General features: G+C 42.9%; 1 protein-coding gene and 1 long non-coding RNA gene across 2 annotated transcripts in view; one reads left to right on the forward strand and one right to left on the reverse strand.

Moving 5' to 3' along the window:
* The window catches only part of dnmt1 (DNA (cytosine-5-)-methyltransferase 1), a 63,818-nt gene extending 55,455 nt beyond the window's left edge, over positions 1–8,363 (forward strand). The window contains exons 33-34 of the mRNA XM_051920658.1: positions 966–1,056; positions 8,013–8,363. Coding sequence (XP_051776618.1) covers positions 966–1,056; positions 8,013–8,050 — 129 coding nt within the window. The 3' untranslated portion in view covers positions 8,051–8,363. The remainder of the gene's footprint in view (positions 1–965; positions 1,057–8,012) is intronic.
* LOC127526161 (uncharacterized) overlaps positions 1–14,776 on the reverse strand; it is a 268,028-nt gene that overhangs the window by 234,244 nt on the left and 19,008 nt on the right. The gene's annotated exons all lie outside the window — the stretch shown is intronic.

Raw genomic sequence — 14,776 nt, forward strand, 5'->3', positions numbered from 1 at the left:
GATTCTATGACAGTGAATGATCCTGGGCCCTAAAGCACTTCTAAACTATAACTGTTCTTTACAGTTGGTGTTAGGTTCTTCTAGTCAAGTGCAGTCTTTGGTTTTTTCACCAAATGTATCTTATTTGGCCACAGTACCAAATTTTGCTTCATCCGTCCGGAGCACATTGTTCCAGCAGTCTAGGAATTCCTGGTCAAACTGTAGTCTTGTCCTGATGTTCTTTCTGGCACACTTCCCATGTTGTTGATCTCATTTGTGCAGCCTCGTCAAATAGTCGACTAGTGCACTTTGACATCAGCAATGGTGAGAGTTACCTGTAGGTCCTGCGATGAAGTAATGGGATTCTTAGACATTCAGCCTCTTGTATTCTTCTCTCAAGCAGAACTGGCTGGGCTGGCCTGAATAAGTTTTTGATCACTCTGCATTCTTCTCCTCTTTTGGATGATCTTCTGGAAAGTGAAATTCTTTGTTCCTTCCCAGACTCTTCTGCATCTCTCAATCTTCTTAAGGCCTCAGAGAGCTCTTTGGATCTAAGCTTGGCGATAACACATGTCTGTTTTTTTCACCTGTATTATTATCATTCTTTAATTTAATATTATTTATTGTATCAGTATGCTGCTGCTGAAGAATGTGAATTTCCCATTGGGATTAATAAAGTATCTATCTATCTATCTCTCTATCTCTCTATCTCTCTCTCTATCTCTCTCTCTATCTCTCTCTCTATCTCTCTCTCTATCTCTCTCTCTCTCTCTCTCTCTATCTCTATCTCTATCTCTATCTCTATCTCTATCATTGTTGAAGAGATAGATAGATAAAGAGAAAACAAAAGCTAAATATCTGAGATTTAAATTAAAACCAGTTCCTCCCAAGATCCTCTCTAATGATATTCTAATCATTTGCGTCAGATTTTAATTTGTGAACATTTCAGAATTTCCAGGTTTACGGCTTCATTCCTCTCTCTACAGGTTGGAAATGCAGTTCCCCCTCCTCTTGCTAAAGCGATTGGTCAGGAAATTAAACAGTGCCTGCTGGGAAAGATGAAAGAGGAGCAGACGGGTAAGTTACTAGCGCTGTGTGTAGACATTTATTAGATTACTGTACGAACAGCTGAACGGAATTCGGGTTGGGCAGGGGGTTTTGTTTTTGTTTCTTGTACCTACTTTTCCGAGTCGGTGTCGTGGTCTCCATGTCTTGGGAGTATAAAGCAGGGGTGTCAAACTCAATTTATTGAAGGCCAGAAAACTTTTTTACAGCCAGTGTGGTGTATGAATCTCCCACCTGATTTTCTTTACAAACTAGACGCTGGCACCTCTCTGTGTGTTCATCAGTTATCATCCTGACCTCTGTGTCTGTGTCTCTCGTTACTGGCCTCCATCTTGATAAGCTATTTGTTGGATATTACAGCAGGTTAGGCAAGCTACCAGCAGCCACAGGGCTGAAGACTGCATTGAGTGGAGGTGGGAATGTCTGCTCGCCAAGTCAGGTGGGAGTAGCAGTCCAAACCTAGTAAAGTTGCAGTTACAGCGAAGTAAATCCCGCAACATACATTGTATCACTTGATCACCGTGCAAATGGGCTGTTGGTGGATCACACTGACAACATACGGAGTTGGTCTGAGGTGTATAGTAATCACATTTTAGTGAGCGGAAATGCAAATGTCTTTCTATCCACATACAACGTGTGATTTTAAGCTATACAAAAATAAATTGTATAATAAGTCGCTGGAAAAGGTAAAAGAATCGCGTAGGGCGGTGACTCCAGTCAGGTAAACCACGAAGAAGTGTGGCAGGGTTCCCACGCGTCCTGGAAAACCTGAAAATTTTGAGGGTTGTTTTCCAGTCATTGAAATGTCCTGGAAATAATCTTTCTTGTCCTGGAATTGTATTTCTGTTTTCGGTTTTTAATTTTTCTGTTTGAAACAGCTTGCTGTTCGTAAGTCTAGATATGATGACAGCTGAGCTAGGTCGTGGCCTCTGCTGCGCAATGTCTCCACCTACCGAGACATGTATAGGCAATTATATTTATAAATGATTCTTTTGACTGGTGGCTCATTTGATGGAGTATTGCCAAAGCCCCTCTTGCAGCATTGCAGAAATGCCAGGATGTGATATGTCCAATACCTTGATGATGGGAAAAAAAGAAGAAAAAGGAAACTGAAAATGACAAGCAAAGAGAAGAGCTCTGAAATCACAAAAGTGGCAGCAAAGAGACAGAAAATAATCACTAGCATTGAGGCAATGCAAGAAGAAGCAGATGCAATGGCAGAGAAGGCCTTAGAGAAAACAGGACTTTACACTGCTCACAAAATCTAATGCCTATCGTAAAAGTGTTGCTGAAAAAAAGAAAGAGGTCATCGGTCTGGATGCAGTTTTATCAGACCTCAAGGAGCAACACCAGCATTGTTTCTAAACCTAGGCCTACACCAGGTTACACTACAGTGTAGGGCTGCACGATTAATCTTTTTTTTTCTCATGATAACGATACTTATGACCCACGATCAGTTAATAAATATCGTCGCGATTTTACAGTATAAAGACCAAACTGTTTTTTATGGGCTGAGTTTACGGATTGGACTGCGTCACTATGACGTTACTGCGTCTAGATTGCAAGTGCTTTCTGAAGCAGTAGAAGTCAATAGCAGCAATAACAGTCAGTCAGAATAAACATATGATGGCGGAGCAACGTGAGGAAGGTGCAGAAGTGCGATCGTTAGTTCCTAAAAAGGGGTCATACTCAGTTGTCTGGAACTATTTCGATTTCGAGGAATGTGATGTTGATCAGGTACGAGTCTTGTGCAAACTTTGCTCCTGTTCCGTCCAAACGTCCCAAGGTAACACAATAAACCTCATCAACCACCTTAAAAGTCACCACAAAGTACACTATCAAGAATTTCAACGACTGAAGGCACAAACAGCAACAACAAAAAATTACCAGCCATCCACAACACAGACAACAATATCAGGGACATTGTTCAACGCAATACCATATCTGCCTAGCTCGCAAAGACACCGGGAAATAACAGAGGTGATCACGTACCATATAGCCAAGGATATGTGTCCAATAACCACCGTGAGCAGTGAGGGGTTTAAAAAAATGATCGCAACACTTGATAAAAGATATAGCATTCCCTCACGCAACCATTTTTCCAATGTTGCGCTGCCCTCGCTGTATGCGAAATGCCGAAAAGAAATAGAAAGAGAAATTCTCAGGCTCAGCCTTGAATATTTTGCTGCCACGACCGACTTATGGTCAAGCAGAACTGCGGAACCGTATTTGAGCTTGACAGTTCATTTTATTGACAGCGAGTTTGAGATGAAAAGCAAGCTTTTGCAAACTTCGTTTTTCCCACAAGACCATACAGCGGAGTTTATTGCAGTGGGCCTCAAAGAAGCGATGTCCGCTTGGGGCTTGGTGGAAGAAAGACTTGTGTGCATCACAACGGACAATGCAGCTAATATGATTAGGGCAGCATCTGTGAATAACTGGCCGAGGCTACACTGCTTTGGTCACAGACTTCATTTACCAAAGGAATAATCGTCATTATTAACCCTTTAACCGCCAACTCCCTAAATATTCCCCAAGCCAGGCGAAATCTGAACAATTTTCGTTTTTTTACTTTTTTACATTTTTTTTTACAATTTTTACATTTATTCAAGCAGTATTGACCACTAAATGTTGTGCAAGTTGCCAGTGTATACACGAAATCTATAAATGTAACCTGAATTCTCAGCTAAGCAAAACATCTTGATACCAAACCGTGCCCTTTTCAATGGTAGATACTGTCGAAACTGTAAGCGGCCCTTCCACGACAATAAACTTTCATCAACTGCAACTGACGGTCCTGGCATGTAGGGCAACTGAAATGCTTCAAATAAATGATCAATCAAAGGACGTAGCTTGAACAAGTGGTCGCGGTTTGGATCTTTCTTATCTGGCTCGTTTCTGTTGTCATTCAAATGAAAGAATTTCAGCAGCAAAGAGAATCGGTTACGTGTCATGACAGCTGCAAAAATAGGTGTTGCATACATAGGATCTGTAGACCAGTACATCTCAATATCTGGTTTTCTGATTATTCCCATCAACATCAAAATCCCAATGAATTTTTTCATTTCGTTTTCATCAGTGTCAAACCAAGCATGAACACGGGAATGTGGAGGTAAATTGGGATTTTTCTCAATAAACTGTGCTGCATACAGATTTGTCTGATGAACAAAATGTCTGATCAAATCAGGTGACACAAACAGCTCATAAAACTGCTCAGCAGTGTAATTGTTTACATCAACAGTAAAGCCACACGTTCCCTCAAATGAATGCAGAAAAGGTAGTTCACCACGGGCAGCAGCCCAGCTGAGATGCTGGGGATACACCCACTCAGCGCCGTCATCCGATGCGTCTTCATTCACAGTATCATGCAGCGCACGTTGCTGCTCATCACTGTCACTAAAATCTTCTTCAGAACTGCTACAATCATGATCAGAACTGTCCAAAATCGCCTGCAAAGCCTCACTTGAAGTCAGTTTACGTTTCGCCATATTCACAGCTGTTACATGCGAATCACGTCACATGACCGGCCAAAACAACCACAGACTTGTCGAAATACAACGTAGTAATAATACCCACGCCAAACCGTCAGTTATACTACTTGCCAGGCATTCATATAACCACAGGCAAATGTGCCGGATAATTCCGGCAGTATGGCGTTAGCGATAAAACAACGGTGCCGGATATATCCGGCAGAGGGCGGTTAAGGGGTTAATCGTGATAAAAATTTTGAGCAAAATAATCGTGATAATCATTTTTTCTGTTATCGTGCAGCCCTACTACAGTGACTTCTAGATTGTTTTATTTCCAATATACTGGAGTTCAGGCTCTTATCCTTTGCTCCTAGTATTCTTTCTAGTTTAACCAAGTTTTCAACTCAGGAATTGATGGCAAGGCTATCATGATTTAAAATGGATGTATTTTGCTTCTTTTCCCACAAAGATAAGTTCTTTATTATAATCTTTGTCGTTGACTTGTGCAAATTCTACAGCTGCTGTATTCCCAGTAAAGCTACCAGTTGAAAGTTAACTCTGATTTGTTTAGTCGCGTGCCAATTGTTGCATATATTAGTGTTATAGGCATCATACACATGATATAGGCAATAAATTGGCTTTATGCAGTTTTGTTTAATACAAACATTGTATCAAATTTATGTACAAACAATGGCATAATATGTAATATGCAAGTAACTTTTACTGAAATTAGGTCACTATGGTAGCCTATTTCATGGTGTGATCAACAGCTCTGTACTGAACATTATGGAATTGCTCAGTATATGTCAGTGTTTGGATAGTTTTCCACAATCCAAGAGGCATTTATTTCTTTAAAAGAGTTTTGCAGTTTAAAACAGTGTGTAACAAAAAGAGGTCAAACAACTCCATTATACATCAGTGCATTAATTGGTGTTGCCTTTATGTAATTTAGCATATCGGTGACACTAAGTCCCTGCATAATCAAAGAGAAATTAAAATGGCGTTAAGCCTGCGACTAAAGTGTATGACTGTGTGACCAGATCCTGTCATGAATTTCCGGAAAAAGCTCCTGGAAAATGATTCCTTAAAAAGAGTGGGAACTCTGGTGTGGTCATCCTAACACCTGTTCACCCCACTCCATTAGTCACACCACTCGCTTTTTAAAGCTGCAGTCTTAAGACCACCAAACACTGACCTTCTCGATGGCACGGAGGCATGTCACCTTTTCACTTTCTGTTTTGGGTCATTAAGAGCTGCCAGTCACCATTCTAAGGACAGGTTAGTAGCCTCGAGATTTAATTTCATTGCAGGGGATAAATGTAAATTTCAGGTCAAATTCCGTTACAACGAACTGCCAGGGACCTAAAAAAAATATTTCGTAGTAATGAGATTCTGTGTTTGTCACTCTAGTGCTTTCTTTAACTTGCGTCCAGCTGTTTGCAATCCTTTCAATAGCTGCTTTGGCGTTCATTTTAATCTCCTCCTGTCTAAAAGTGATGCTCAGGAGGTTTTCTCTGCATTTCCTTGTGATAATACACTTTAAGGGTGCGAGTGATGCCCAAATCTAGTGACTGAAGCACTGCTGTGCAATTGGGTGGGAGGAACTCAACGTGAACATCATCTAAATGTGGAAGCATGTTGTAGGTAGCACAGTTTACTGTACGATCGATCGATCAGAAGCCAAATCCTCCTTTTCGTCACACTGAGGTTTCTGAACTCTCTTGGGATCACCCTAACCAAAAACGAGAACAACAGACCGAAGTGCGTCCCGAAGCACAATTGCCGCTTCTGTGGAAGATTTTGTCTGATGCTGGGGCAGGCTTATAGCGGTAGAAGTCTGTCTTGCACCCCAAAACACGCGGCCGAGTCTCAGTACTTGAGCGACACCAGCTTTATTCGGCTTGAAACAGGAACAGCAGGGTTATTTGCTGTAGCGGGATCTGCCGCTCTCCTAGTCACAGACACGGCAGGCATGCTGGGTCGTGGCCAAGTGATCCTGTGCCCTGCACTTACAACGTTCCTAGCATCGCCCATTGAGATCTTTTCTGTTTGCTTCAGTGAAGAGCCGCAGCAGAGCTGTGAGCCCGCTGTTGCTCCAGCAATGGATGACCGGTCTTCCACAGACGTGGGGATCGCACTTCAGTGTGAAGTCCCAAGACAGTTTAGAAACCTCACATTTTCTTGAATGAGTGCCGCTTTTAATAGGAATGTTTCTTGAACGAGCGTCACTGACCCACATAAACTGCTTTCTCGACGTCTTCAAATGCAGCAGTTCGCATACGTCTGCAACCCGAGGGTTTTTTCTTTTTTTTGCTCAGACGTTCAACAAAGTTGACGGATTCGATGGCAAAATTCTGAATTCACTGGCAACATCTTTTTCTTTTTTGCCGCAATCGAGAGCTGCAAAATTGTGTGTTTTTTTTTTCCTAATATGAACGGTTATCGTTTTTTTTTCGTGTAGGAGGGTGACGATGAGTTAAAATTCCAATGGATGTTTTTCAAATGTTGACGTGCGATAAGCAAAAGGTATCGGTGAAAACCAGCAAAAAAAAAAAAATACGAGGAAAGTTTGAAGAAAAAAAAATAAATGAGTGTTCGGGGATCGTTGTGCACAAGTGAGCTGTGACCACCGAACTCACTGCTCTGTGGACGACTCATTCTGGCATTTCAAGGTCTTTTGGGCACTTTGTTGTAATGAAAGTATCTGCTGAATGGACTTCATAGTCATGATTTCTATAGACTCGCGTCATACGGGGAAACTGTCGGGGCCATAAAAATACTTTCGTTATAATGAAAATTTCGTTGTAAAGATGTTCGTTGTCACGGAATTTTACCTGTCAAAATTTACAGTGTCAAAAACAAAGGGAGTGCAGAAAGATTTGGGGGTCCGCCCCATACATCATAACACACAGTGCAGAAAAAAATGGCTCCAGAGTACTGTGTGGTTCTGCATCCAAAAAGGGACAAACTAAGGAGGGAAGGTGCTGGATTCTTAGAGGTGGCTCCAAAATCAGAGAAGGAAACGTCGATGGGAGGTGTAGTTAGAAAAAGGGGTGCAGGAACTGGAGGAAGAAGAAAGGTCAGTGCACTTCGTCAAAGCCTGCTCTCGTATCTACTCCTCGGTTAAACCCTTAGGCGGCCTTCCAAGCACACGTGTGAGACAACGGGTACAAATTATATATAGAAAATACATTGGGGGGGGGGTCTTTGACAATTCAGTGGTCATCACAGGCTGTATGCAACATGTTTTTATTAATGACTAAGAACGCTGGTTTAAAAAGAGAGCCAGATGCAGACCGCAGGGTTTGGGTTTGACACCCCTGGTGTAAATTGTACCCTTCTAGATGTTGAGATTTAGACTTCATCTGATTATGGTGTACGTTTCTCTGTCCCTTCGGGATTCTGTGCTCTCAGTAGTGAGGTGAAATTTTTGTGGTTCTTTTTGTTCTCCATCCGTGTGTCAATTTTAGTAACCAATTGTGTGTTTCTTCTGGACAGAGACTCTGAAACAGGAAAAGATGGAGACCACAGACTGATTTGACCCTGCTGCCACCTCTACCTTGGGGCACTTCGCACAGCACTCTAAAGCCCTCTGATGGACCGAGATCTTTAATGACTATCAATCATGAAATATTGTGTGCAGTTTATTTTTAAAATTGCCATTCACAACATCTCATTGTTCAGCCATTTGAAATTGGTCCCATGTGTGCAGTGATAACGTGAATCTTCATGTGTTTTTAAATTGACTTGTATTTGAGCAGCTCCATTTTATGTAAATGGAAAGATCTATGTAGGTTTTTATATGTTGTAATATTTTAAGTAAAGCTCTTATTAAATGGTATCCATCTATTGCTCTTGTCCTGTCGAAAGTCAGTCGCCGTACTTTAACACCTCTCCTCTTTTTTAACGCTTCTTCCCTTAGCATGGCGACAATCTTTTCTAGCCGGTACTTGCAGAAGAACAAGGACTCGAATGCTGCTGCTGCTTTCGGTGTGTGTGTGTGTGTGTGTGTATATATGTATGTATGTATATGTGTATGTATATGTGTATGTATGTGTATATGTATATGTATGTGTATGTGTATAATATGAGATATAGTGGAACATCGCTTTGCAAGCATAATTCATTCCGGGAATGTCCTCGCAGTCCAAAGCACTCGTATATCAAAGTGAATTTCCCCATATGAAATGATGGAAACTCAGATGATTTGTTCCACAACCCAAAACTATTCAAATAAAAATGATTAATGCAAAATATAAAGTAAAAATACATATTAAATTAACCTGCACTTTACCTTTGAAAAGAATCATGGCTGGTGTGAGTGAGTTTCTAAACTCTTGTGGGATTCCACCCAACTGGATGACACGCGGAAGAGCATCCCAAAGCAATCGCAGTTTCCCAGCGCTGTAACAGTTCGCCGTAAAAGCAAATCCAAAAAAATCAACATGCTTTAAGCGCCTGCTGTCGATGGGTGATACAAGGAACGTTATAAATGTGCAGGGCACTGCCTGACTGCTGTGTCTGTTTCAAGCTGAATAAAGCTGGTGTTGACTCAGCTTTGTGTCTTAGTGTGCAAGACGGGGACTCGCACGTCACAGCACACACACACACGCGCGCGCACACACACAGTCACAATGCTGTAGTAAACACTATACGCTCGTACGGATGTTGACTATATGAGTGAGGCACGCTGACTCAGACGGAGAATAGGAGACGATTGCCCACAATCCCAGTGTGAGAGAGAAGAACCATCAGGTCAGTTGTGATCACATGACGCTCGGCAGACAAACTACTCGTACTGCAAGACCTCGCTTGTTTATGAAGTGAAAATTTATTAATTTTTGCTCGTCTTGCAAAACATTCGGAAACCAAGTTACTCACAAACCGAGGTTCCACTGTGTGGATATAGATATGTGTGTGTATATCTATCTAATATATATCTAATGTATGTGTGTATGTATATATATGTATGTATATATGTGTGTATGTATGTATGTATATATATGTATGTGTATATACAGTGGGGCAAAAACGTATTTAGTCAGCCACCAATTGTGCAAGTTCTCCCACTTAAGATGAGAGAGGCCTGTAATTTTCATCATAGGTATACCTCAACTATGAGAGACAAAATGAGAAAAAAAAATCCAGAAAATCACATTGTCTGATTTTTAAAGAATTTATTTGCAAATTATGGTGGAAAATAAGTATTTAGTCACCTACAAACAAGCAAGATTTCTGGCTCTCACAGACCTGTAACTTCTTCTCCTCTGTCCTCCACTCGTCACCTGTATTAATGGCACCTGTTTGAACTCGTTATCAATATAAAAGACACCTGTCCACAACCTCAAACAGTCACACTCCAAACTCCACTATGGCCAAGACCAAAGAGCTGTCAAAGGACACCAGAAACAAAATTGTAGACCTGCACCAGGCTGGGAAGACTGAATCTGCAATAGGTAAGCAGCTTGGTGTGAAGAAATCAACTGTAGGAGCAATTATTAGAAAATGGAAGACATACAAGACCACTGATAATCTCCCTCCATCTGGGGCTCCACGTAAGATCTCACCCCGTGGGGTCAAAATGATCACAAGAACGGTGAGCAAAAATCCCAGAACCACACGGGGGGGACCTAGTGAATGACCTGCAGAGAGCTGGGACCAAAGTAACAAAGGCTACCATCAGTAACACACTACGCCGCCAGGGACTCAAATCCTGCAGTGCCAGACGTGTCCCCCTGCTTAAGCCAGTACATGTGCAGGCCCGTCTGAAGTTTGCTAGAGAGCATTTGGATGATCCAGAAGAGGAATGAAACCAAAATAGAACTTTTTGGTAAAAACTCTACTCATCGTGTTTGGAGGAGAAAGAATGCTGAGTTGCATCCAAAGAACACCATAGCTACTGTAAAGCATGGGGTGGAAACATCATGCTTTGGGGCTGTTTTTCTGCAAAGGGACCAGGACGACTGATCCGTGTAAAGGAAAGAATGAATGGGGCCATGTATCGTCAGATTTTGAGTGAAAACCTCCTTCCATCAGCAAGGGCATTGAAGATGAAACGTGGCCTGGTCTTTCAGCATGATGTTGATCCCATGGGCGCTGGCATTTTGCTTTGTTCAGGGGCTTGAATGGTGGTTTTGAAAGTTGTAGATTTTAAGAACTTATTTTAATAAATCTGATACCATCACTTCCAGAGGGGGTAGGAATTTACAAAAAAAGGGGGTCCCAGTCACATCCTGCACCCCCTCCTCGTGTACGTGAGCCCCCTGACCCCACACCACTTTTGTACAACTTTGCTCCTGCTATTCTGCACAATCCGTGGCCTATAGACACACACCTGAGAATAGAGAGGGTGCAGATTGTGCCTAAAACACACACACACCCCCCTCAAGTTTGTATTTTGTAGATGACATCCTTGAGGCTGTGGCCACAAGGGGGGTCTCTCAGCTTTTGTTTCTCTTCTTTGGTGGGGGGTCCTGGTCATTTCTCAAGTCTCGGCCTCAGGACCTTCCCTTTGGTGTTTTTGCTGTGAGGTCTGAGGTGACTTTTTATTTTTAACCCCCCCACTATACTCTTATGTAGACTTTACTAAATGTCACTGTACCCCTCCATGTGCCACTTTGTACTGTATGTCGGTACTTACCACCCCTTCTCCATCCTCTGGTAATTACAGTAAAGAAACAAGCAGAAGGAGCCACACTTTCCTCGACAGTAGGAGACAGAATTAAAAATTAATAGAATTTGTGCGAGGCAAAGAACTTGAAGCTGACTTTTCACCCCAAAACTGTAGAACCTGCTGCTGTGTAGGACCTCGAGTAGCCGAAGTATGGATGGCCGCTTTAGTAGGGATGCAGAGGTGGGGGTCTGACACATACATGGAGATCACTTGATGCCACCAAGGAGATGCGCCACTCACAGCGGTCAGGTGATGGGGGTCTGCGCTGATGGCTCCCTCACCTTTTAGCTCCCCATGATGAAAATCAGATGCCCTGTGCTGTCAGGGTGCAGCAGTTCAGTTTGTGAGATTTGGGGGGTGTAAAGAATGTAGGGACGGACCCAGAGGGAGATCAGCCGCCCTCAGGAGTGCAGTGTACCAGTCGCAGGGGTCAGAGATAGGCTCGGTGTGGCAGATAGACGGCGCTCACCCCACAGTGTGCCCACCTCTGGGCCAGAGAGTGCAGGTGTGCAGTTCACAGGTGGGCTTTGAAATGTAGAGACACAAAACTCCTAAGTGAGTGAAACTGCACGGCCAAAGCTGGCTGACAATAAGAGGGAGGGCAGAGAGTGGAGTTGGCTGACGGCTTCCTCGGTTTCAGTCCCAGTTAAAAAATATGGAATTCATGCACTTGGTAGGATAGAAGAAAAAGTCCATTCCACTGCCAGGTTTGCCTCCCATCAAGTGGAGCCTCTCTGTGACTTGGGGGTCTCCTGGCGTTGCATTCGCTTCTTTACGATGAGCTCGTTGTCTGCACAGGACAAGGGAAGCCTGGCTGCCTGCCTGTCTGTCTCAAGATGGCTCCTGCCACACAGTTGTCACTTCTCCATGGAGAGCAGGCCTTCTTTTTACTGGCCCTGTGCCGCTCCTGCTAAACACCCAGCTGCCTGGGCCGTTTACTTGTGCAATAACTTGGGCCCCCCCCGAATCACTTTACTGTGTTTACACTAAAAACAAACAAGCAAGAAAGGGAACTCGTACAGCAGCAGGGGTCTCCAAGTCTGTCCTGGGGACCCCCTCTGTGTGCCTTCTGTTTTTAATTGGACTCCTGAGCTCATGAAGCGGTGTGTTATTTGCCAGATTGTGTTTTGGGAACAATATAGAAATTAGAAAATGAAGTTTGATTTAAAAAAAAAAGAAAGTAATATACGGGTGGTACAGTGGCACAGTGGGTAGCACTGCTGCCTCGCAGTTGGGAGACCTGGGGACCTGAGGTTCGCTTCCCGAGTCATCCCTGCGTGGAGTTTGCATGTTCTCCCCGTGTCTGCGTGGGTTTCCTCCCACAGTCCAAAGACATGCAGGTTAGGTGGATTGGTGATCCTAAATTGGCCCTAGTGTGTGCTTGGTGTGTGTGTGCCCTGCGGTGGGTTGGCACCCTGCCCGGGATTGGTTCCTGCCTTGTGCCCTGTGTTGGCTGGGATTGGCTCCAGCAGACCCCTGTGACCCAGCGGGCTGGAAAATGGATGGATGGATGGATTTAATGAAGAAATACACCAACATGGTTTACTTCCTCAGATGTCTGAAGGCCGATTGTATTTCTCTCTCTCCTGTCATAAACTTACACCACTTGTGAGAATCTGTAGAACGTACAGAACATGACCGACACCCAGCCATCTGCTCTTCAGGACACATACAGGTGCTGGTCATAAAATTAGAATATCATGACAAAGTTGATTTATTTCAGTAATTCCATTCAAAAAGTGAAACTTGTATATTAGATTCATTCATTACACACAGACTGATGTATTTCAAATGTTTATTTCTTTTAATGTTGATGATTATAACTGACAACTAATGAAAGTCCCAAATTCAGTATCTCGGAAAATTAGAATATCAATTAAGACCAATGCAAAAAAAAGGATTTTTAGAAATGTTGGCCAACTGAAAGGTATGAACATGAAAAGTATGAGCATGTACAGCACTCAATATTTAGTTGGGGCTCCTTTGGCCTGGATTACTGCAGCAATGCGGCGTGGCATGGAGTCAATCAGTCTGTGGCACTGCTCAGGTGTTATGAGAGCCCATGTTGCTCTGATAGTGGCCTTCAGCTCTTCTGAATTGTTTGGTCTGGCGTATTGCATCTTCCTCTTCACAATACCCTATAGATTTTCTATGGGGTTAAGGTCAGGCGAGTTTGCTGGCCAATCAAGAACAGGATACCATGGTCCTTAAACCAGGTACTGGTAGCTTTGGCACTGTGTGCAGGTGCCAGGTCCTGTTGGAAAATGAAATCTGCATCTCCATAAAGTTCGTCAGCAGCAAGAAGCATGAAGTGCTCTAAAACATCCTGGTAGACGGCTGTGTTGACCTTGGACCTCAGAAAACACAATGGACCAACACCAGCAGGTGACATGGCACCACAAACCATCACTGACTGTGGAAACTTTACACTGGACCTCACGCATCGTGGATTCTGTGAATCTCCTCTCTTCCTCCAGACTCTGGGACCTTGATTTCCAAAGGAAATGCAAGATTTACTTTCATCAGAGAACATAACTTTGGAGCACTCAGCAGCAGTCCAAAGGCGAGACGCTTCTGATGCTGTCTCTTGTTCAAGAGTGGCTTGACACAAGGACTGCGACAGCTGAAACCCATGTCTTGCATACGTCTGTGTGTGGTGGTTCTTGAAGCTCTGACTCCAGCTGCAGTCCACTCTTTGTGAATCTCCCCCACATTTTTGAATGGGTTTTGTTTCACAATCCTCTCCAGGGTGCGGTTATCCCTATTGCTTGTCCACTTTTTTCTACCACATCTTGTCCTTCCCTTCGCCTCTCTATTAATGTGCTTGGACACAGAGCTCTGTGAACAGCCAGCCTCTTTAGCAATGACCTTTTGTGTCTTGCCCTCCTTGTGCGAGGTGTCAATGGTCGTCTTTTGGACAACTGTCAAGTCAGCAGTCTTCCCCATGATTGTGTAGCCTACAGAACTCGACTGAGAGACCATTTAAAGGCTTTTGAGTTAATTAGCTGATTAGAGTGTGGCACCAGGTGTCTTCAATATTCAACCTTTTCACAATATTCTAATTTTCCGAGATACTGAATTTGGGACTTTCATTAGTTGTCAGTTATAATCATCAACATTAAAAGAAATAAACATTTGAAATACATCAGTCTGTGTGTAATGAATGAATCTAATATACAAGTTTCAATTTTTGAATGGAATTACCGAAATAAATCAACTTTGTCATGATATTCTAATTTTATGACCAGCACCTGTACATGTGCCACCTTAGAAAGGCCAGTGCGATTATTAAAAGAGCCCACCCATCCTGTGCAGTTTATTTTTTCCTTACTTCTTTTTCAGGGCCTTTGCCACTTACGCCAGCAGATTCAGTAGCTTATGGATAGTAACGGCGTGTGAAACTTCACTCATTTTACATGTACATGATGTGCTATTTGTACTTTTTGTCGCTATTTACTTGCTTGTCTCCTTTATTTCACCATAAATGTGAACAGACTTCAGAACGCTTTCAATCAAATCTGACTGCAAAACTTACCTGAATTTGAACTCTAGGAAAAAAAAAATCTGCAACTACAGTACAAGACTCTCT

Source organism: Erpetoichthys calabaricus, chromosome 17 (assembly GCF_900747795.2).
Source record: "Erpetoichthys calabaricus chromosome 17, fErpCal1.3, whole genome shotgun sequence".
Classification (NCBI taxonomy): domain Eukaryota; kingdom Metazoa; phylum Chordata; class Cladistia; order Polypteriformes; family Polypteridae; genus Erpetoichthys; species Erpetoichthys calabaricus.